Source organism: Sordaria macrospora, chromosome 4, assembly GCF_033870435.1.
Source record: "Sordaria macrospora chromosome 4, complete sequence".
Classification (NCBI taxonomy): Eukaryota; Fungi; Ascomycota; class Sordariomycetes; order Sordariales; family Sordariaceae; genus Sordaria; species Sordaria macrospora.
The window spans coordinates 1,802,272-1,823,637 of NC_089374.1; the positions used below are offsets into that span (position 1 = coordinate 1,802,272).

The window sequence follows — 21,366 nt, forward strand, 5'->3', positions numbered from 1 at the left end:
CATTCATAAAAAACCAACCACCATTTCATCAACCCGTCATCCTCCTCTTCATCATCCCCATCCTAACGATCCCTCCTCTCCCACCTCTCCCTGAACTGCTTCCTCTACCCGAAATACTTCCTCTCCTCGACCAGCGAGGTACTGCTGTTGTTGTTTCACCCTACGCCCCTACAACGCCGTTGCCGTTCTTAACCACTGGAGCTTGACTTTCTCCTACAACGGCGGCTTCACTTCCAGCCGCAGGCCCCTCATACTTGCCCAACCTGGCCGCCAGCATGGTGTTCTGCCTCTGCAACTCGCCCACCTGCTCTCTAAGCATCTCCATCTGCCTCAGCGCCAGGTCCCTCTCGGCTTTCACCTTCTCCATCTCCCTCAACACGTTCGCCTTTTCTTCTTTTTCGGCCGCCTTCCTCAACTTCTCCTTCGCCTTGCGCTCCTCCCGCAGCCGGTGCTGTTCCAGTCTCGTCAGCTCGCGCTGGTATTTTTCTTCTTGCTTGGCAATCTCGCGCTCGTGTTTCTCGCGCAACTTGGCGAGGCGAGCGTCCTCATGCGCCGCCTTGCTGCTCTTGCTGTGCTTGGAGGCGGTGTCATCGTCAAGGGCGGCGGCGGCTGCGGCGGCGGCGAGTCCCTTCTCTTCCTGCTCGCGCCGCTTGGCGGCTTGTTTGGCTTGGAGACGGTGCAGTTTCTCTTCGGCCTTGCGGTGGCGCTCCTCGAGCTTGCGGAGTTCCTTTTCATGCTTCTCGCGCCGGGCGGAGTAGTGGTCAGGGAGATGGATGCTGCCGTTTTCGCCGGTGGTGATGGGCTGAAGGGAAGAGGCAGATTCCGTGGCAGAGAGGTCGGAGCGGATTGATGTCGCATTGGTGAGATCGTTGGTAATGTCGTCGTTGACGCCGTTAGCTGCGACGGATTGACCGGATGCGTTGACGGCGTGACCTTCTCCTTCTGTCGCGGAAACGAAGCTGCGGATGGATGAGGTGTCGCTTTCAATGTCAGAGGAAGAGGTGGAGGAAGCAAGTGAAGCGGTGTCGTCTTCCGTGTCGTTGGTGGTGCCGGCAAAGTTGGATACTTTGTTGGCTACGGCATTGCCTGCTGCACCGAGAGCGCCGGTCAACATACCGTAGAGGCCACTCGACTGTGAAGCAGGGGTTTCTTCCTCAACAGCCTCTGTCTGCCGTAACGGAGATTGAGCATGGTTGACCTTATCAACTCCAGGAGCTCTTTTCTGTTGTACGGGAACCTCCTTGCGCTTAATCTGGTTTGGTGCCGTCGTAGTGGCGCCAGGCGTTGGGACAGTCTCGATGGTCTTCTCCGGCACCTCGTCATCGCTGCTTCCGGTAAGCTCCTCAATACTCATGGTCGACAGCCAATCCACGAAACGCGCGGCATCATTAGTTATACCGCCAGGAGTTCCTCTTTCGACCATGAACCTAGGCACGCTGCCTCCGGGATCACTGCGTGTCACCATGAGCCACTCAACAGCAAACTGCTGATCATCCTCATCACCCTTAAAAGACGATCTGCCACGATCATCAGCGCCATCAGCCGCTGCCGCGGACGCTTGCTTAGCAGACCGCAGCACAGCCTCCTTCTTGATATCATCCACGCCCGCCTGGTCCAGCGCATCCTTCACCTCGTGAAACTCCTCCCTACTAAGTTCCGTAGAAGACTTTGTCTTTCTCAACGGCCTGTCCAGCGGAATCTCCCTGATGACCTCGACAGACTCGTACTGTCCCCGGATAAAGTTCGACCGAGCCGGCGCATCGGGGTGTTCGCAAGGTCTTGACACCAACATGAACTGTCTCGGCTGTCTCGGTCCTCCCTTTTTCGAAGGGGCATTCCCATGCCCGGGCATCATCAAACAAGTGACAAAGTCCCTAGGCGTAGTCGGCCCAGGAAATCTGGCGCTCACCAAAAACACCTCCAACTTCCCTTCTACCCCAGCTCCCTGCTCTTGTTCTTGTCTGCCATTACTCTCCCCTCCGCCTGCGCCAACCCTCACGCGCTCAATCCTCCTCTCTCCCCCAATACCTCTAATATTCCCCGTCCCCGGCTCCGTCCCATTCTCCTGGTACCGTTTAATGCTCTCGACAAACTCCCTTTCCAAGCCAGCTCTCCACTTATCAAAGCTCATGTCCTTATGGACGCTCCTCCGAGCGAACCAGGCGCCCTTTCCGTCCTTCGATGAGAGCTTGTACACGTTAATGCCGAGCGGGTTCTCTTTCGGGGAGGAAACCTTGCACTCCTTCCACTCTTTGCGCAGCTTGGTGGCTGTTTCGGCTGCTTCTGCTGAGAGCTTGGGAGGGTGCTGGTGGGAGCCAGTTGTGTGATGGCTGGTTACGACCGAGTCGGTGGCTGAGCGGGTGCGACCGGCGGCGGTCTTGTGGGCGGCTGCGACGCTGGGTGGTATCGGGATCGAGTCGACGAGGGTTTGGGCGTCGGAGAAGGTCAAGGTTAGGAGGGCTTGTAGGTCGGAGTCAGGACGGCCGGCGAGGTCGGTGGGCCAGGAGACGGGACCGAGGGCCTTGAAGGGTTCGTGATGCGCTGATCCGCCCATTGTGGTAATGTCGTCGTGTATGGTTCGTTATGGAGGTGGTGGGTATCCTGCGGATGAAGAAGCTGAGAGAAAGTGTGTGTATGTAGCCGGGCTCTATACAGATACCACTGTCGAGGATATGGTGACGGTTGGCAGCGGTGAATGATGGGTCAAGTAGAAGGGCGATCGTATCGCCATGTAAGTCCAAGTGGCAGTATGGGTTTAAAGTAGGTACTCGTAGGTAATAGCGTAGATGGTAGGCACAAGATCGACAATTCCGAAGTTCGATTGGCGTAGACTGTCGTGTGTACGTCTAGCAGTCCGTACCAGTTCCCCAGGTTGTTCTTGGAGGAGATGTTCTTCGTGGTCTCGTTGATCTTTTGTAATCTAATGATTCAAGTTGTCGTTCGGGCTTATCGTTGCTTCTTCTGCTTCTGCTTCTGTTCAGGTTCCTGTGCGCAGAGGTTGTGGATATAGGTAGCTTTCTGTATTTTAGGAACGATCTTTAACCCACGAAATTTGTTATCAACAAGACGGAACTTGACCTAAATCCAGACGGCCCTGACGACAACTGACATCGATGGAAACCATACAAGGAAAGAAGAGTGTAGTGTAACCTGCTGCGACATCCATGTTGTTGTTGCTCCTTGGCTGATGCCCTTGTTGACGTCATATCTCGGGACCCATTGTCCATACAGTGGGTGTCCATTGCTCAGGGGCTTCTACACTACAGGGGTCTACAGGGGCACTAACAGCTCCATTCCCTACGTACCCCTGGAGCCCCTACGGCTGGCCATGTGCTTGATGGGCCACTTGGTAATGATCATAGCGGGGAACCAACGGGCAGCCTCACCTCACTTACACCAGACATCCAAAGATGCCCGAGTTGTCTGCAGAACAACAACAAAGATGCCGTCCGTGCCGTCTTAACCATGTAGCCAAGAGGAAGCATGCCCTGGAGCCGTCATGCAATGAAACTCGTCTATGGAGGTAGTAAATGCAGACAAAGGCACGAGGTAGCACAATGCGCCAAGCTTCGTACGGAATTCTTTCATCGATGACGATCTGTTCGCCGGTTTGCTTCTTATGAATGGGAATGTTGGGCAATGAGTTGTCATGATGCACTCATAATGCGTCGAGAAAGCGTTCTTTCCAGCGGTAGTATCTGATTCAGTTTCATGTACTGACTTAAATCTGTTAACATGGAATCCGTAGGATGCCCATGCGATCAAGTCCCAAATCACTTCAGTTGTCAGCTGCAAGATATCTGAATGATTGCAGCCCAGCTATTCGGAACAGAAACCGCCTCCAAGGATCATTAGTCGGGGCCAAATTTAACCAATCCACTTTATATAAACCTATATAACACCTCATAATCGCATCTGGATGATTATCTCCTCCACTGGCCGCGGCTTCTCGTTATCCCTCATCAAATTAAACGTCTGCTCGACCAGCGGATTATGGATGCCAGGAACTCCAGGCTGACATGGCAGTTGTGGCACCGAAGCCAGATATGAAGCCTCGTCCCGCTTTTGTCCGCGATTGACACGGCTGCTTTGCTGAGCAACCCACGAATTCAGACTTCGGAAACGTGCCGGCGTGTCTTCGCTGGCCTCCGTATACATCGTGTCCCTTTTACCTCCTCCTTGCTGCGTTGATAATTCAGAGAATCGGTTTGTAGTGCCGGTGGGCGAAGACGGGTAGGCTATGGCGGCCGGTAGGGGTGGCTGGAGAATCTGTCCCCGCATGATGAACTCTCCGTCGCCAAAGCCGGATGAGAGCGAGGACATATCGCTCATGCGTTGGCCTGGACCTTGGAATGGACTGCAGGGTGATATCAGGTGCTTCGAATCAAGGTGGTTGACATACTGTATTTCTCCTGCTCCGTTCGAAACCAGTGTCGTCCCGAGAGATCCATCCTGTGAACGGTTGGAGGAAGTGCTGAATTGTCCGGCCTGATGAGAGTACATCGCGGCAGGTGCCAAGTTGCGCGGATCCGCGATATTTGCCGGGTAGACGAAATTTGCAAATGTCGCATATGGTAAGGGACTTCCGCAGTGTTGATGAACAGGACTGGGCTGCTGGTATTGAATCTCGATACCCGGCGTGTGTGGTTGAGGCAGCAACTCATTCACCTTTTCGTACGAGCAGAGGCTTCCGACACTCTCGCTATCTGCAACAGTCTTGGTCCTCTCTGTTACCGATGATGGTTCATTCAAGGCCCTAGAACTGTCATTCAAGTTTTGCCAATCTCTTCGCTTGAAAATGGCCGTTTTTGCTGAAAGACCTGAGAATATCCCACCACGCTTGCCTCGGGTTTCTTTTGACTGAGGCAGCGCTGCTCTTCTGATTGCTTTCCTAATAATCCAGATCAGAAAGCAAACCAGGACAAAACCACCTACGACAGATGTTAGCGATTGCTCTTTGATTTTCGAGTTGACAAGAATGAGTACCAATTGATCCTACTGAGATGAGAACGCGTTCATCAGTCTTATCGAAGGTGGTTCCAGCAGCTTCAACTCTATTATTTTCCACCCTTTGCGGATCGGCCGTGTTGCTACCTGTACTAATGCTTTGTTGACGAACATCTGGAACGCCCGTTGACGACGAGGATGGTACGTCTGGTGGACTCGTAGTAGAACCCATGGGAGAAGCGCTGGTGACGCTTACGACCGCAGTTTGTACCTTTGTGGATTTTGAGGGATATATAACATTGTCTGGCCCAGGATTAGAAGGAATGGGCTCAGTCATGGTAGCCGGATCAATAAGCTACTCCTGCTGTTAGTGGACTGAAAAGTAAGAATGATGGCCATGGAAGCTCACCTCAGGTGTCCACGTTGCCTGGTTCGGTTTGGTTGCTTCAGGGACATAACTGGTTGTAAAGGATGGAGAAACCTTGAGTGAAGATGACTCCATCGAGCTGAGAGAAAGGTCTGCCGGGAGAGACAGAGTTGGAGCCTGAGTTTGTCCGGAAACCAGCGAAAGCGACGTTGGACCCGGGGTTGGCGATATTATGGTGGTGCTCTCCGGTTTATTAGGTCTAGAACTGCTGTTGCCGTCGCCATTCCCGCTGTCCTTTTCCTTTCCGCCTCCTTTGTCCCAACCGTCGCCATTATTGTTTCGGCCTTTTCCATTTGTTCTGTTGCCCCTGCAAAAGATATTGAACTTGCCGCATCCTGTCTTCCCGCCCGCCTCATTGTTGTTGTCGGCACCCCCCATGTCGTTTGAATTAGTCTCCTTCCCTCTATCACCGCCCCCCCTTCCATTACCAGTGGCGTCGTTTGTCTCATCGCCCTGTATCACCGTGCTTTTGCCGCTATAAGTAGTAGTCCTTGTGCGGTAACTTGCCCGGGATAGATGAACTGGGTTCCCGCCATCTGTACGCCCAGCCTCGTCGCTGCCTCCTCCGATCAAAGAACCCCGAATCGTCACAGGACTTTTTCTCGTCCCGTCCCGTGTCTCGCTCCCTCCAGGCAGAGCAAATGGTGCCATTCCGCATCCTCAGGCTGTTCTGGTTTCTGGGGAAGCCGATTGATGTACACATGAACTCGATGCAGGGGGCAGGCTTGATATGCCATCGATGTCGTGGTCATGAATATGAGTGAGGAATAGCATCAAGGTGGCTCACAAACAGAAGATGAAATACCAAGCAGGGAAAAAGAAGTTATCAACATCTGGTTATTATAATTAGTGCTAAAAGCCAAACAAAAAATGATGTGTATATAAGACTTGAAGTAGCAGGCCAGCCTGGCTACAGCAGCAAGAGAGAAGAGAAAGAGAAGGAGATGGATGAGGAGTGTCAGCTCAAGTAGAACAGAGGTGGTATTAGCAACACAATGCAACGATCGAAACTCGACTCCTCAAAGAGTTCGTCTACCTTGGCGCGTTGCCGGCGCATGACAGAGGTAAACTCTTTCGGGCCCGAGCCGCCTCACCCCCTCAACCAGGAGGCCTCGCGGCGACAAGCTGCGAGGACAGTGTCTGCTCGACCACTCTTATGTTCTGGAGTGGACAGCTGTGCTTAATCTATGCTTTATCAGTGAGAAGCTCCGGATCTTCGTCCTTGTTACCATGGTAGGCAGCCACATACTTCTGGTAACGGGAGACAAGCTTTGGAACGTCATCTGCTATCCATAGGACAGAGCTGTATCCCAACAGAGATCCGTGGAGTCCAGATATCGAGATTGGAAGGAGGGTCAACGTGAAGATAGATTGGTCGGAGACGGGAACGGTCGAGACCAGAGCAAAGACGGGATGCTACCTGAATGGTGGTAGTGTATGAGATGTGCCGCCTCATGTCGTCGCCGCGCAACTTAAAGATGTCTGGGCAGGGTCTTGCCAAGTGAAGCGATCGATGTTGTAGTGTAGAAACTAAATGTTGCTTGGAAGTGTTGGGAGGGTGCACTGACTGTCGTCTCATCCGCCCCGGCAGATATCGTTTCACCTCAGCCTCAGAAGATTGCTGGGCCGTTCCAGGGTTCAAAGAGCCTGGCGGGGTTGTTCACGAGCTTGTAAAGGGAAGGAACAAGGGCAAAGGGCGATCAAACACACCTTCCCCGGAGTTCATGACTCGAGGCATTTGTGACTTTAGAGTTTCAATCGGGTAAGGCAGGAGGGCATCCACACCGTCGAGGTACCTTCCATTTATGATGACATGGAAGCCGTCATCATGGGCAAGAACATTGCTTGTTCAGGCAAGAACGCAGCGTGTCTCAACTTCGAAATGTCATCCTCTTCAACATCCATCACAGAGATACCGAGAGCCTTCGACTGACAATCCCGAGATCCCATTCAAGTTCCGTCTCTGCCGTCGAGGTTGCAACAGTGTTTTGCAAAGTTCGGCGTTTAGCCAGGTGGACCATCAAGAGCCCACAGTGGGAGGAGCCTTGGCCCCTCTGGCTATTTTAGCGGCCCATAAAATTCCCTGCAACAACTGCACTGCATCATCACCACTGACACCACCAGGAGCATCACTGCGTACGGTACGACATTCCATTCTGTGAGATGCAACCGAAGATGCCACTGCACCACCATTCTAATGCCGGGTGGATGGGAGCGCGGGATTGGGATGGAACACTCGGCAAAATCCCGTCGGTGCAGACCGTGGTGCCTGCTGCTGTGTCGTGCTAGGTGGACTCGGACATTGTAGTGAGGTGAGGTGCCCGTTGGCTCCGTGCAGGGGTTGAGGCCGGACCGGGCACTTCTTCCTTCTTGGCACCCCGACCACCGGCCCGGTACCGACTGTCGAGGTGACGATACTGCACATCTGCCACTGCTCCCACATGCTTCAGCTTCCTCTCGATTGCGATGTTCGGAGCTCTGCTTATGGGAGTGGAAAGCCTGGTCCAACTTTCACAAGTGCACGACTCGGGCTCCCAAGACCGAAACCGTCCGACCCCAATGTTGAGACGGCATTGCATGTGACATATCCTGGGCGGCGCTCGAGGCATCTGTTGCTTTGACATGTGCCTTCACGCCACTGCGCATTCTCTGTCATCCAGTCTGTTTTGACCCGTTTGACAAGTGGTCGAACGCAGGGGGAAGTTCGCATCAAGCAGATGGGATAAATGCCATCGAATGCCAGAGCCGCAGCGACCACCCCTGCTCAAAGTGCTGACGGTTGATATGGCTAAGTTCCCTCCGTCTTGGCTCGCTGGCTCTTTTTCCTATGTGCTCCATCGCAATGGTACCATCACCAAGCGGCCAGACCGTTGCTAGCTAGGTGGTCGATGCTGGCCGACGGCACTGGCCCCGATAGAACCTACCGCCCCGTTTCACTCTCGCCGTCTCCGATTGCTCAAAGCTGAAAGAAGAAGGTCTTTTGCTCTCCTTTTTAAACTTATGTCTTCTTGCCCTGGATGACTTGGCAAAAAGCCACCGGGCTGATCCTGAGACGAGAGGCAAAGAAACAAGTCTCATCTGCCGGTCCAATCGCAAAATTTGTATGACGTGAGGCTCTCGAGTTTTGCATCAATGGGATTGATGGTCGACTTGGCCAAAAAACCCACAAAACCCGCCAACCTGATAGGGAATAGGGCACTCCTTGCAGAGGGTTTAAGGCCCGATAGAGAGGTCCCACCCGGGCGGGTTCCTTCCATCATGGATCGCTCCTGAAGCCTTTGCAGACACAAGACAATCCCCTCGATCTAGGATCAGTCAGAGTCCAGTGGGCAGTTGGGGGTGTTTGGGGGGTCCCGAGGCTGTTTTCGCTGAAATGCTTGGCTCGCTCCCACCCCCGTTGTACGGCAACTTCCTACAGTGACGGGAGGACGGCATGGACTGCGCCGATGGGAGATGAGGAGGACTAGTAAGAACCAGGAAGGTGGGACGAATCGAGAACCCGGGAATTTGTTTTAACCAGAACTCAGGTTTGGCCTTATTTTTTCTTGGGTCCTGGATTCGGTGTAGCTCAGACACGGGTACGCGCATTTTTAGCCCAAGTCAAGGTTGCAAGATTGGAAGAAGAAAATAAGACGGCCGCCAGTGAAGAGAGGCTAAAAAGAGTCACTCCTACTCAGACTCCTATTACAAGGCCAAGCAACCAATCCTAGCTGACTCGCTTATCACGCCGCCCGTAACCTTTTTGCTAGAGCTTCAACTTTTCTTATCCCCCACCTCCCCTTCAGAATCCTTCCATTTTGCTTCCTTTTCCTCCTTTTCTCACCTAAGCACACCTAATTTTTACCCCTCCCTCCGTGTTCCCTACCTCCCCTTTCGAGGCCATCCAGGTCGCCATCCCCATACCGCGTCGTCACGCTCGTCAATTCAAAAAACGACTAAACGACCAACCATGGCGTCCACATCCAGAGCTCTGGGCAGGCTTTCGGCCCCCTCCATGGGCGTTGCCCGTCTCCAGACCCAGGCCATTTCCCGCCTTCTCAGCTCTGCGCCTCGTCGCGCCCTCATCTCTGAGTCTAGGCAGGTTGCTGTCACTCAGCAGATCCGTCGCGCCCACACAGAGACCACTCCTGCTCTCCCCGAGCCCCCCAAGGAGCGTCGCCGGTTTCGCAAGTTGAGGTGGCTCTGGAGGGCACCTCTTCTCGCTTCCCTCGCCGGTATCGCCTATGTCGGCTGGGGTGTCTACGAGGAGAGAAACCCTGGTCCTCAGGTTGAGCCTGACCCGTCCAAGAAGACCCTCGTTGTTCTTGGTGAGTTTTAACTCTTGCGCAGACGAGAGAGTCATACGCGCATCCTTGCGCCATGCGCTTTCTCTTCCCTCTACGAGTTCATACTGACTGACTGATCTCTTTCAGGCACTGGCTGGGGCTCTGTCTCTCTTCTCAAGAAGCTCGACACTGAGCACTACAATGTCATCGTCATCTCGCCCCGCAACTACTTCCTCTTTACCCCCTTGCTCCCGTCATGCACGACCGGTCTGATCGAGCACCGTTCCATCATGGAGCCCATCCGCACCATTCTGCGCCACAAGAAGGCCAACGTCAAGTTCTACGAGGCTGAGGCCAGCTCCGTTGACCCCGAGCGCAAGGTCGTCCGCGTCCTCGATACCTCCGAGATTCGCGGCGACGTGATCGAGACCGAGATCCCCTACGACATGCTAGTGGTTGGTGTCGGTGCTGAGAACGCCACCTTTGGCATTCCCGGTGTCCGTGAGCACACCTGCTTCCTCAAGGAGATTGGTGATGCCCAGCGCATTCGCAAGAAGATCATGGACTGCGTCGAGACTGCCGCTTTCAAGGGCCAGTCCCAGGAGGAGATTGACCGTCTTCTGCACATGGTTGTCGTTGGTGGTGGTCCCACTGGTGTTGAGTTCGCTGGCGAGCTCCAGGATTTCTTCGAGGAGGACATCAAGAAGCTCATTCCCGATATTGCTGACCGCTTCCGCGTCACCCTCATCGAGGCTCTTCCCAACGTCCTTCCCAGCTTCTCCAAGCAGCTGATCGAGTACACCGAGAGCACTTTCAAGGAGGAGAAGATCGACATCATGACCAAGACCATGGTCAAGAAGGTCACCGACAAGACCGTCGAGGCTGAGATCAGCAAGCCCGATGGTACCCGTGAGAAGATCACTCTCCCCTATGGTCTCCTCGTCTGGGCCACTGGCAACGCTGTTCGCCCCGTCGTCAAGGACCTCATGGAGCGCATCCCTGCCCAGAAGGACTCTCGCCGCGGTCTTGCCGTGAACGAGTACCTCGTTGTCCAGGGTACCCGCGATATCTGGGCTGTCGGTGACTGCGCCGTTGCTGGATACGCCCCTACCGCCCAGGTTGCCTCTCAGGAGGGTAACTTCCTGGCTGGTCTCTTCAACAACATGGCCCGCACCGAGGTCCTTGAGCAGCGCGTCCGCGAGCTCAGCGGTTCCCTCAACCTTCAGCCTGGCAACGCCGCCGAGATCTCGAAGGAGATTGAGGAGCACGAGCGCCAGCTCCGCCGCATCAAGGACATCAAGCCCTTCCACTACTCTCACCAGGGTTCTCTTGCCTACATCGGAAGCGAGAAGGCCGTTGCTGATGTGAGCTGGTTCAACGGAAACCTTGCCTCCGGTGGCAGCCTCACCTTTCTCTTCTGGAGGAGTGCCTACTTGTCCATGTGTTTCAGCAGTAAGTTTTCTCTTGGAAATGTCCTCGCTTGTTTTAGGAACAGTATAACTAACATATCCTGCCAGCTCGCAACCGTCTCCTTGTCATCAATGACTGGGTCAAGTCCAAGCTCTTCGGCCGTGACGTTTCTCGCGAGTAGACGACGACTTGCATCTATAGCATGACTTGGATTTCACTCTCTCCTTCTTGCACGCTCTTTTGGCATGTTTAGCGTGTCTCTTGTATAGCGGGTGCGGACCTGGGGACTTCTTTGCCTTTTCTTCTTCTGGAGTCTCGGGCTGCTTTGGTCATAGAAAATGGGGGCTTTTTAGACGGGTTTTTTTTAAAGGGGATTTAGACGAGGGAGCAATGAAATGAATGGGCCTTTTGTGTTTTCTTTTGTATGATGATTTTGCTATTCCGTTCAATATCCTGTATCAAATATTCGAGCTATTCTCGCAGCCCTTACAGCAGTACAGTCTTCTTGTCCGTTTTCTTTTTTTGCCTGTTATCAAGGGCTTCCAAGACATACCTCACACAAAAATCATCTACTTGACCTATTGGGGTCAGTAACTGTACAGTACCTAGAAGTCTCGTCAATAAGTTACATGTATTGCTAGATTTAGATTACTGGTAGATGCGACAAGCAATTTTTGGGTCTTGATATCTGAAAGAGTGAAATATGATAAGGAACAGAGGAACTGTTTTGGCGATGATGATGTCGGCCCCTGAGCCGAGCATGACCAGGGTTAGGGTTTCAGTAGCATTGCACTTTGCTCCTTTCAGGCAATCGGCATCATCATCATTGTCGCTTTTTCATCTGACGACAAACGAATTCGAAACCCAGACTCAACAACCACTCTTGAAGGCCACTTTCCCCTCAAAAAATAGAGATTTTATTTTGATTCAGACACATCTTGACTCGAATTTTCCTTTTCTTTGATACTGCCACGTAATGCACGAAATCATCACGCTCCAGCTCGGGCAGCAGAGCAATTATCTAGCAACCCATTTTTGGAACGCCCAGGCAAGCAAAAGTCATTGATCTCACCTGAAACCCCAAGTAGGAACTAACAAATTCTCCAGGAGTCATATTTCACATATTCCGAAGATCAAGAGTCAGCCGTCAACCATGACATCCACTGGCGTCCCGGCATCGGCGCGGATGGCACCGAGACCTACATGCCGCGGACCGTTATTTACGACCTGAAAGGTGGCTTTGGGTCCATGGCAAAGACAAATGCGCTGTACAATAATCTCGAGGAGGGACAGACGCCTCAAGCTTTGTGGTACGTTGAGCAATCCTCTTTCTGGCCTGGCGGACATTTTTACCGGGTTCTTTCATTCTTCGATCGATGTCCCAAGCATCCATCAAGGTCATCATCGCCTCCTCCATCCACCAACTGACTGACTCACTTCAACCATAGGAATGGCCCAACCGTCCTTCAAAAACAGCCAACCATCCCTCAATCCGCCTACCAACAGTCCCTCGACGCCGGCCTCGAACCGGCCCCCCTCTCAACAGACTCAGTCCGCTACTGGTCCGACTTCAACCGCGTCTTCTACCACCCGCGCTCCGTCGTCCAACTAAACGAGTACGAGCTCAACTCATCCATCATGCCCTTTGAGCGCTACGCCACAGGCGAAGACCTATTCGCCTCTCTCGACAAGGAATTCGACCTTCTCGACCGGGACCTCCGCCCGTTCATCGAAGAAGCCGACCAGATGCAAGGCATCCAAGTCCTGACGGGTATCGACGACGCCTGGGGCGGCTTTGCGGTCAAGTACCTGGAGAGGGTGCGGGATGAGTACGGCAAGACGGCGGTATTCGTGTGGGGCAACGAGCATGGGGACTCCTTCAAACCGGGACAGACGAGGGAGAAGCGCCTCCTTCGACTGGCCAACAAGGCGCGCACGCTGACGGAGGTGTACAAGTACGCGAGCGTCGTGGTGCCGTTCACGGTGCCCTTTGCTACGCTGGACCCGACCAAGTTGGCCCTGGACGCCGGGTCGCAGTGGCATACTACTGCGTTGTTGGCTACGGCCATGGAGAGCGTCACGCTTCCGAGCCGCTTGAGGGATAAGGCGAATAGGGATACGCTGGGCACGCTGGCTGATACGCTTAATGCGATGGGCAAGCAGAATGTGGCGAGCTTGGGGATGAGCTTTGCGCCGCAGCCGATAGACGAAGAGGAAGAGGAAGGCTCGACGGATCTCAGGCAGAGGCAGCTTGGCAAACAGAAGCAGAGTGGACATGCGGCTGTGATGGCGAAGGAGAACCCGGAGGGAGTGTTCCTTGATATTAACTTTACTCCGTCGGATCAGCTGGATTATATCCGTCGTCGTGGCGGTGGTGGTGGGGGTGATAACAGACCGAGGATGTTTAGCCAGGTGATCACCTCGAGAGGTTATGAGGTTGGTGATGAGGCGCAGGAGGCTGAGGAGGCTGAGGAGGATGAGAGGTTCCGCAGGAAGAGCTCGTATGAGCCTGTTACGAGGAGGTACGTTTTTCCTTCGTTTTCTTTTTTCATGCTTGTCGTCTGTCGCTAACAAAGTTCTTCTCATACAGTTATCACACCTCCCTTCGCTTCCCTCTTCTGGATAGCTTCCCACAGATTTTCAAGGATGGCAATGGTGAGCTACTGAAGAGAGGAGGAGGCCTCAACGTCACTAGCAGTCTGTCCACGGATGCTTCGGTGTGCAAGAGGCTGAAGCTGTTGAGGACCACGGTCGTTCGGTCGATTGGAATGGAGGACAGGGAGCAGCTTGGAAATGAGCTGGCGGAGATGGCTGATGAGTATCATGAAGGGTGGTCGAGCGGAAGCGATGATGGCGATGACGATTGAGCGGCTCAGATGTAGCAACAACAGAAGAAACGTTCAAGGCAAAATTCAGGATGAAGCAGACAAGGCGATTGCTACCTAGTCTAGGTATCTAACCATCAGTCCAAACCCAACAGCGCCCCAATTAAATCGCCTTCCCCTTCCATCTCCCAAAAATCCATTACCACAACACCTAACCTCTTCCCCCTTAAACCATCCGATCCACCCTCCTTCAACAACCCCAACAACTTCTCATTAACTCCCCCCTTCACCGTCCCTCCCTTACCACCATCCACCTTACGCCCCGGCATCCGCTGCTCCTCCGGACCCAACGCCATAACCTCCGGCGTAATATTCGGTTCATTCAACACATGTTCCCCCGACGTGAAGGTAATCCACAGTCCATCATCCTCCCCCTCACTTCTCTGCGAAGCCGCGGCCGCCGTTCTCAAGTGCTCCTCCACAGCCTCCCACTTGGCGCCCACGTTCTCCTCCACCGTCCCGTTCATCTGGTTAGGCAGGTCGTTGGGCTCAAAGTAATCTTCTATGTAGGCCGTCTCGTTCCTCCTCTTGTTTTCGTCTTTGGTGTCGTCGTCGAGTCCTAGTTGGTTGTAAACCAGCTCGAACCCTCTGTTGTTTTCTGGCCAGAGCGAGGGAGAGAAGTTGAGGCCTGGTATGGCGAGTTGTTGGTCTAACGACAGGTCGGGCAAGTCGAAGCGTTTGAGGAGGACGATCTTGCCGCGGGCGTGGCCGAGTGTAGGAGGCAGGAAGTGGGAGGGGTAGATGAAACGGCGGGCGGCGGGGGTGGTGAGCGTGGAATGTAGGAGGCGTTGGACTTGAGGGGTGTTGGAGGCTTTGGAGCGGGTTGGGTGCTGGATTTGGGTTGTTGGTTTAGTTTAGTTTGTCTGAGTTTTCTTGGTAGGAGGAGGGTGATGGTGTAAGAGAAGGATGTGAGTGAGTAATTAGTGTATGAGGAAGGATACGTAGTGATGATTGAGATGATGGCCGGGCCCCTTTTATTTACATATAACCAAATTTGGCTATACATATTCGAGACCACCAAGAAAGCCCCAGGTCATCATCACCATCATGACCAAGACACCAACACCACTATCCCCCTCCCCCAAGAACAGAAAATCAAAAGAAAAAGAACGAGAGAAAAACTCACCTCATACTGCAAACTAATCATCACTGTCTCCCCCTTCCCCCTCGTCTCCAACCATTCATAAAACCCAAACAACACATCCTCCACCGTCGCAACTTCGCTCAACAGCACCATCTTATGCCAAAACACCAACCTCATCCCTTCCTCTCCTTGCTTCCCACCATCTTCAAGTGCCGCATACCTCAAATCAAAGAACCTGATCCCCGCCTCCAAGCTCTCCACGATGCTTCTTTTTTGACACCGAAACCATTCCGCCGGCAGGTAAGACGGGTTGGAAGGGATCGCGTTCCTTGTCTCGGTAGTAAAGTTCCATGTCGCGCTGTCGTGCGTCCCCGGAATGGCTTTCAGGGCAGTGAGAGGGATAGAATCGGGCAGGGGGGTCATCCATTGGGCGCGACGCTTGGCGGCGGCGGATTTGTTGAAGGAGGAGGGGAAGGGGCCGAGGATCCGGCGGCCGTCTTTGAGGACCTTTTGGAGGGCCAGGTCGGCTACTGAGGGTTCTTCTTGTGGTGAGGATGGAGATGTTGTTGAGGGGTTGCCGGTGGTAAAATCTGGGAAGAGGGAGAAGAAGAGGAGGTGGACGAGCCAGAATAGGACGGCCATGATACAGACGGAGCTAAGGACCGCGCGGTAGGATGTTGTTATTAATGTGGGTAGGAGACTGCAGAAGCGCTTGAAGCGCCGTGGTGATGACGATGATGGCGAAGGTGTGGATGCTGGTGAGGGAAGATGATGAGGAGGATTCGGAGGAAAGGGCGCGGAGAGGAGCGCCCGACTGGCCTTTGGTTCCCGGTGCATTATCGCTGCATATCGGATGGGAATTGGAGGCGTTGTGTGATTGTGGTCCCTCGAAGTTGACTCAGGTACTTCGTATGAGTTTACACAGCGAAAGTACTAGAGGAGGTTTTCTCCTCGGTGAGATGTTGGGTTGAGACGGGGAATACCAAAACGGGTGTTACGGTGTAAATATTGGAGGACGGGCGACGATCTACAGGGGCAACGTGCAAGCATGATTGGCTGCTGGCATTTGTACATATGGCGTTTTGTCAAGCACAACTCACAGCTCAATTCACCAGCAGAAACAATCCATAAAGCAAGGGAGCTGTTAATATAACATTGAATGAAGCAAAAGAAAACATAGGAGTCATATCATGCGAGATGGGACATTGACTTAGTTGATGGGGCACTTATGCCCCGAAAAACTAAATTTATTAGTCTAGCAGATTTAGCAACTCTATCTTAGATACATTTCTCTACACCTCGCGTGTGATTCTGATCGCACATAGCAACTGATTCGTGTTGTAGCCACCAACAAGACCCGTCTGTGTATCCTCCGATCACTGTTCGCTCTTGATGGTCGGGGGCGCGGTCGCCATCTGTTGTCGCTTGGCCATCGGGCCGTTCGCAGGATCGCCCTCTGCCATACGCTTCTTCTTCTTGACCGGCTTCGTAGGCTTCGTCTCTCCAGGCTCGAAAACGTCATCGGGGAGATCGAAATTCCTAACGTGTTGGATAGTCAATCCCATCAACTCTGCTTTGAAGATGTCGTTCGAAGTGCACATTGCCTTGAAGTCGTCCACTTCTCTAGACAGATCCAGAGACTTAGCCTTCTCCACCAGCTGCAGACCGATGTAATGGTTAGTGGTATAAATCTCAATCTCCAGCTCCTTCTCCGGTATATCCGCCAGCTTAACCTTGCCATCGTCTTCGTCCTTGGCCTCGGGCTTTACGGGTGTCTCCTCGGGCTTAAGAGGTACCGTTCCTAGATGCACCACGTCGTTCGGCTCTTCCTTCACAGTCGGCACAGCCGAATCCGGGGCAACACCGTCCGCCTTCTTGATCTCCGCCTTGACTTCAACTTTGCTTTCGTCCTTGGCGTTCCCATTCGTGGCTGTATCCGTCGGCTTGACCATGTATGAGAGGTTTCCAGTTTGGATCTCTTCGACCTGAGTATCTGTCTTGCATCGGTGCACTCTGTCGTAACCTTTGTTGAAGGGGCGTGCAAGGGCGATGGAAGGGTGCAGCTCAAGCTTCTGGACCAAAACACGCACTCTTGACTCGACGAAACCAGACCAGGTATTTTGCGCCTCTTTGGTCCTACCAGATGAAATGACTGTCAGGTAAAACTTGAAGCCATTGGTAAAAAAGGTGTGTTTCTCGAACAGATCTTTCCAAGGCCTTTTACCCAGCATGATCTCTTCGGCAATTTGCACCCCGCGTTCCAGCTCCTGTTGAATTACCGCCATTGAAGACCTTCCAACGTTGTGTGTTGCGCACATGGAAGGGTATGACGGGGTGATGATGGGCATCTTGTGATTGCGATCACTCGGGTATATCTAGTCTGTGGTGAGACATCAGCGCGACAATATTGAGGGGATGACTTACCTTGGGATTCCACACCGCTACACGCGTAATGGACTGGTTGTATTCGATATTCTTCAGGAGAACCGGGAGCGGCCACGGCCAGTTGAGCATGATGGTGAAGAACTTCCGGACAACGACAGCACTAGTCGCCTTCGGGTAGAGTTGGCATACTCTGGCGACCAGCATAGCCCAAGCCACACCACCAGGATAACCCATAATATTGGCATATATAGCCCTTCTCTGAGCCCAGAGCTTGATGGCGCGAAGTGCAAGCTTGAATGTTTTCTCTTCAGGGACCAGCGCAAGGATCTCATCGGTTACGCGTGTTCCATTGAGCGAGCGCACCTCGTTTTCGGACAAGCCGCGCAGGAGGTTGTTGTTGTTCAAGTTCCACTCTTTGTCGTCGGGAAGTTGACGAAGGCTCTGAATCGAACAGAAGATAAGATCGATGCTGATGCCCGAGTACTCAAACTTGATGATGGGAACGAAAGCCTCGGGTACCGGGGTCAGGTCGGTAATAGCGCCAGGGGGAGCCATTTCCTCGAGAAGCTTGGGGAAGATGTCGAAGTATTGCTTTACAGTGACGTACTTGGGTACGACGACGAGGGTATCGATATCGGATCCCGGCCCATACACACCCAAGCGAAAGCTGCCATAGGTGAAAATTCTGCCTCGAGCATCACGAATGAGGATGGAGTTGTGCGGCTCACTTTCCTGGGCGGCCCTCTTCACAAACTCGTCAGTGATGCGCTGGAGGTCTGCGAGCACCGCCCATCTCTTCTCAGTTTCGGCCTGACTTTCGAACGTGCCCTGCGCGCGCAGCTCTTTGAAAAGGGCGTCGGTCTGTCGTTTCTCGGCATCGGTAGGCAGCGCGGTCGAGATAGGAGGCGTTACCCCCAAGCTATGTTCGGGGTTCGACATGGTGGCACGAAGCGTGGTGGGACGAGGAAGCTTGCTGGGTGCGCCAGTGGGAGTATCGAAGATGAAATAGGTCGTGCAGGACTGATCGATGACGCTGTTCGGGACGAGAGGATCTAACGGATCGCGCGCAAGAGAGGGAGGCGCAAGCGCAGGGAGAAAACGCTGGCAGGCAAAGATGGGAAATGAATGGAGTTATGAACAATGCCTATGATGGGATTGATGAACAGAAGGAACCAAGTAGCTCCACGAAGTCAAAGAACTCTCAGGTCATGATATGCTGTGCTTTTTGTCGATTCGAATGATTGTGATGCCAAATAGTTGATTGATTGTGGTATTGACCCTGGGGCAGTCGGAGAAGCCGAAACCAGGCAGGGCAATTGATGGGGAGGGATGAAGGGGTTGCGTTTGTTGCGAAAGAGAAAAAGCACGTCGCCGACTCGGCGCGTCTTGGTTGAGCCTGGGGTGCTGAGCACGGACTCCTATTTAACACTGAGGACGGGAGCTCAAGGGTGCGGTAGCGGGATTGGCACGAGGCGGTGGCAGGGCCGGACATTGCAAATGCAACCTGCAGGAATCACACCCAAACTTCGATCCCTTGGACCCGCTTTCAGACGGGATGATCTCCACTAAAGGTCAAGTGCTCACCTCTAGATACGTCCCTCATGCCGCAATATCATGTTGGTCTGTTGGCTTGTTGGTTGCCAGAATTCAAGGGATTCAAGCTGTTGGAAAAGTCAGTCGTCACAATCAGTCTAGGCGCCTTTTAGAGAACCAGAGTATTCGACCGCTAGACTGCCGCATTGTGGATTAAGCGGGTGTTGTGTCATTCCATGAGCGGGCACTGTCTCCAAGTAATTCGCCCTTCAAGTTAATACTGTACAAATGGATCAGCAGGACGGTTCAATGCTCGCAGGATATGTTGGTCCAGCATGTATACCGAGCCTCAGCCTCCAGATGCCATGATGTTAATATGATATACCTGTGTCGAAGAAAGTCCTCCTGCTGTTAAATACTTCATATACCTCCATTGAAGTCAAGGTCTGATGGTTTAAAATTAACCAAGGATGTATTTGGATGATAGATGACTGTGAACTGGGGATGTCGGAATTCTGGAGGATGGGATTCTGGTCAAAGACCGGAACTCGAGACCGAGCGTCCATGCATCCACTGGAGCTTTCCCCTGGAGGTCCCTTCCATAGGACGGCCCCGCCCCCACATTGGCCCTGCAGGCCCCCTGCACATGACGATCGTGACAGCCCGGGGCAACGCGGAAAGTTTACATCCACATTGTCGCATTCCCTCGGGCAGCCTCCCCTACATCCTCTTTGCACCACTTCCATTGATCAGTCTCAATGCCGGAGAAGGATGAAGAAGACATTACTTCTCTGCTTCATCCACGGCTTCAAGGTATGTTATGATCATTATGCGACGCTCCAGCCAACGCATCAAACTAACCTTATCGTGTAAAGGGGGGTGAGTCGACCTTTGGCGACAACTATGCCTTCACCGAGCACCTCCGCCAGCTTGTCGCGGCCGACCTCCCCAAGATAAACGTCAATGTCGTCGTATACCCCAAATATGAGACTCGAGGAGACTTGGGCGAGTGCGTAGGGCGATTTCGCGATTGGTATGTTGCTCATCGACCGCTGTCTGCTTATCTGTCACATGCTGAAAGCCCTGAACCAAACCACCACTAACATCCTCATTCTCAACCCATCACAGGCTCATGAACAAAGTCATCGACCTCGAAGTCGCCGCCGGCACATCCTCGCCGACTATCGACCCTTCAGTCCGCGTCATCCTAGTCGGCCACTCCATGGGCGGTATCGTCGCCGCCGAAACCGCCATCGAGCTCTCCTCGGACAAGCCCATCCACGGCAGCACCGACCCGGCCGTCGAGGACCCGAAGCTGGAGCATCGCACCGCCAACTCTGCGCCGCTCCACCGGCCACCGAGCCCCAACTCGCTCATGTTCCCTTACATCCAGGGCGTCCTCGGCTTCGATACGCCCTACCTGGGCATCGCGCCCGCCGTCTTCGCCCACGGCGTAGAAGGCCACTATGCAACGGCTTCGGCGGCGCTGTCGCAACTGAGTAGCTTAACTAGCTTGTTCGGAGCAAAGGGGGTGCAGGCGCAATCTAATGTCACGACGCAGCAAAGACAAGTAGCCGCTTTGCCGGCGCCGGAGAAGAAGGAGGAGCAGAAGAGTAATGGCAGTGCCTGGGGCAATTGGGGCAAGATCGCCATGGTTGCCGGCGCTGCGGCTGCTGCGGCGGCTGGTGGAGCGGCGGCGTATTACAATCGAGATCAGATTACGCAGAGCGTGAGCTGGGCGACGTCGCATCTCGAGTTTGTGGGCGTGCTTTATAGAAGGGAGGAGCTGCGGCGCCGGGTGGCGTACATGGTACGGCTCAACAAAGACCTTGGAGTTGGATTCGGGAACTTTTACACCCGGCTGGGACGGGCCGCGGGGTCAAAGGAAGTGAGCATGGTTGGGACCGTGATGGGCAATGAACGGACGTTTTGCGTCCTGCCCAAGAAGGATCCCGCTGGGGACTGGAGGGAGGCTATCAACAATAAGGCTATGGACGAGGTTTCGGCCCACATTTGTAACTGCACCCCCCTTTTGACCGGTTGAAGAAATCATGATAGGCCGAACGATTACTGACACGTTTTATAGCCATGTTCGACCTGAAGGACAACCCTGGTTATACGAAGATGGCACATGATGCTAGAGACATGGTTGTCAAGTGGTTGCAGAACGATTGGTACGAAAGCAGCAACGGTGGTGTCATTCGCGCGTGAAGCGCACCCCAAACACCGTATGCTTCTGTCTAGTACCCAAAGTCTTTTTATTTATCCCATCATAAAACGTCTATCATAATCTATACATCTCCGGAGTTCGTTGCGAGTCGTACGTATGTTCCCCCAGTAAACCTCGACCGCACACAATCTGCACCTGAAGTGACTTTGTAAAGAGCATACACTTTATCCACAGCACTCCAACAGCTAGGAGAGATGGAG

At 53.4% G+C, this 21,366-nt stretch overlaps 6 protein-coding genes across 6 annotated transcripts; 2 read left to right on the plus strand and 4 right to left on the minus strand.

Annotated features, from left to right (window-relative positions):
• Positions 1–160: 160 nt before the first annotated feature.
• On the minus strand, positions 161–2,554 carry SMAC4_12101 (uncharacterized protein; the record flags this gene model as incomplete). The annotated part of the gene is made up of 1 exon (XM_066091056.1): positions 161–2,554. The coding sequence occupies one exon, from the start codon at positions 2,552–2,554 to the stop codon at positions 161–163; it is 2,394 nt and encodes a 797-aa protein (XP_065946790.1).
• Positions 2,555–3,686: 1,132 nt separating this feature from the next.
• SMAC4_01934 (uncharacterized protein) lies at positions 3,687–8,549 on the minus strand. Its single transcript, XM_003348865.2, has 4 exons — positions 6,624–8,549; positions 5,357–6,559; positions 4,821–4,891; positions 3,687–4,756 (listed from the first exon to the last, which is right to left on the minus strand). Exons 2-4 carry the CDS (start codon positions 6,023–6,025, stop codon positions 3,904–3,906), a joined length of 1,593 nt encoding a protein of 530 aa, XP_003348913.2. The 5' UTR covers positions 6,026–6,559; positions 6,624–8,549; the 3' UTR covers positions 3,687–3,903.
• A 3,336-nt stretch (positions 8,550–11,885) lies between these two features.
• SMAC4_01936 (uncharacterized protein) lies at positions 11,886–13,950 on the plus strand. The gene is made up of 4 exons (XM_066089677.1): positions 11,886–12,097; positions 12,157–12,359; positions 12,498–13,571; positions 13,640–13,950. The coding sequence occupies exons 1-4, from the start codon at positions 12,026–12,028 to the stop codon at positions 13,914–13,916; spliced, it is 1,626 nt and encodes a 541-aa protein (XP_065946791.1). The 5' UTR covers positions 11,886–12,025; the 3' UTR covers positions 13,917–13,950.
• Positions 13,951–13,968: 18 nt separating this feature from the next.
• On the minus strand, positions 13,969–15,959 carry SMAC4_01937 (uncharacterized protein). The gene is made up of 2 exons (XM_003348868.2): positions 15,061–15,959; positions 13,969–14,764 (listed from the first exon to the last, which is right to left on the minus strand). The coding sequence occupies exons 1-2, from the start codon at positions 15,853–15,855 to the stop codon at positions 14,012–14,014; spliced, it is 1,548 nt and encodes a 515-aa protein (XP_003348916.1). The 5' UTR covers positions 15,856–15,959; the 3' UTR covers positions 13,969–14,011.
• A 275-nt stretch (positions 15,960–16,234) lies between these two features.
• Positions 16,235–19,043, minus strand: SMAC4_01938 (uncharacterized protein). The gene is made up of 2 exons (XM_003348869.2): positions 17,443–19,043; positions 16,235–17,393 (listed from the first exon to the last, which is right to left on the minus strand). The coding sequence occupies exons 1-2, from the start codon at positions 18,340–18,342 to the stop codon at positions 16,395–16,397; spliced, it is 1,899 nt and encodes a 632-aa protein (XP_003348917.1). The 5' UTR covers positions 18,343–19,043; the 3' UTR covers positions 16,235–16,394.
• Positions 19,044–19,672: 629 nt separating this feature from the next.
• SMAC4_01939 (uncharacterized protein) lies at positions 19,673–21,331 on the plus strand. The gene is made up of 4 exons (XM_003348870.2): positions 19,673–19,749; positions 19,812–19,969; positions 20,065–20,951; positions 21,023–21,331. Exons 1-4 carry the CDS (start codon positions 19,708–19,710, stop codon positions 21,145–21,147), a joined length of 1,212 nt encoding a protein of 403 aa, XP_003348918.1. The 5' UTR covers positions 19,673–19,707; the 3' UTR covers positions 21,148–21,331.
• The last annotated feature ends 35 nt before the right edge of the window (positions 21,332–21,366 follow it).

What these genes read in the sequence shown, in the direction of transcription:
- SMAC4_01934 (XM_003348865.2), bottom strand. Translation starts at nt 6,025, where the DNA reads ATGGCACCATTTGCTCTGCCTGGAGGGAGCGAGACACGGGACGGGACG. An exon ending in AGGCAACGTGGACACCTGAG is followed by an intron (nt 4,892 to 5,356) that starts GTGAGCTTCCAT and finishes CTGGATTATTAG; the next exon opens with GAAAGCAATCAGAAGAGCAG. An exon ending in GCGTGGTGGGATATTCTCAG is followed by an intron (nt 4,757 to 4,820) that starts GTCTTTCAGCAA and finishes TGACAGTTCTAG; the next exon opens with GGCCTTGAATGAACCATCAT.
- SMAC4_01936 (XM_066089677.1), top strand. Translation starts at nt 12,026, where the DNA reads ATGCACGAAATCATCACGCTCCAGCTCGGGCAGCAGAGCAATTATCTA. An exon ending in CCCATTTTTGGAACGCCCAG is followed by an intron (nt 12,098 to 12,156) that starts GCAAGCAAAAGT and finishes CAAATTCTCCAG; the next exon opens with GAGTCATATTTCACATATTC. An exon ending in CAGACGCCTCAAGCTTTGTG is followed by an intron (nt 12,360 to 12,497) that starts GTACGTTGAGCA and finishes CTTCAACCATAG; the next exon opens with GAATGGCCCAACCGTCCTTC.
- SMAC4_01937 (XM_003348868.2), bottom strand. Translation starts at nt 15,855, where the DNA reads ATGCACCGGGAACCAAAGGCCAGTCGGGCGCTCCTCTCCGCGCCCTTT. An exon ending in TGATTAGTTTGCAGTATGAG is followed by an intron (nt 14,765 to 15,060) that starts GTGAGTTTTTCT and finishes ACCCAAATCCAG; the next exon opens with CACCCAACCCGCTCCAAAGC.
- SMAC4_01938 (XM_003348869.2), bottom strand. Translation starts at nt 18,342, where the DNA reads ATGTCGAACCCCGAACATAGCTTGGGGGTAACGCCTCCTATCTCGACC. An exon ending in TAGCGGTGTGGAATCCCAAG is followed by an intron (nt 17,394 to 17,442) that starts GTAAGTCATCCC and finishes ACCACAGACTAG; the next exon opens with ATATACCCGAGTGATCGCAA.
- SMAC4_01939 (XM_003348870.2), top strand. Translation starts at nt 19,708, where the DNA reads ATGAAGAAGACATTACTTCTCTGCTTCATCCACGGCTTCAAG. An exon ending in GCTTCATCCACGGCTTCAAG is followed by an intron (nt 19,750 to 19,811) that starts GTATGTTATGAT and finishes TATCGTGTAAAG; the next exon opens with GGGGGTGAGTCGACCTTTGG. An exon ending in CGAGGTTTCGGCCCACATTT is followed by an intron (nt 20,952 to 21,022) that starts GTAACTGCACCC and finishes CACGTTTTATAG; the next exon opens with CCATGTTCGACCTGAAGGAC.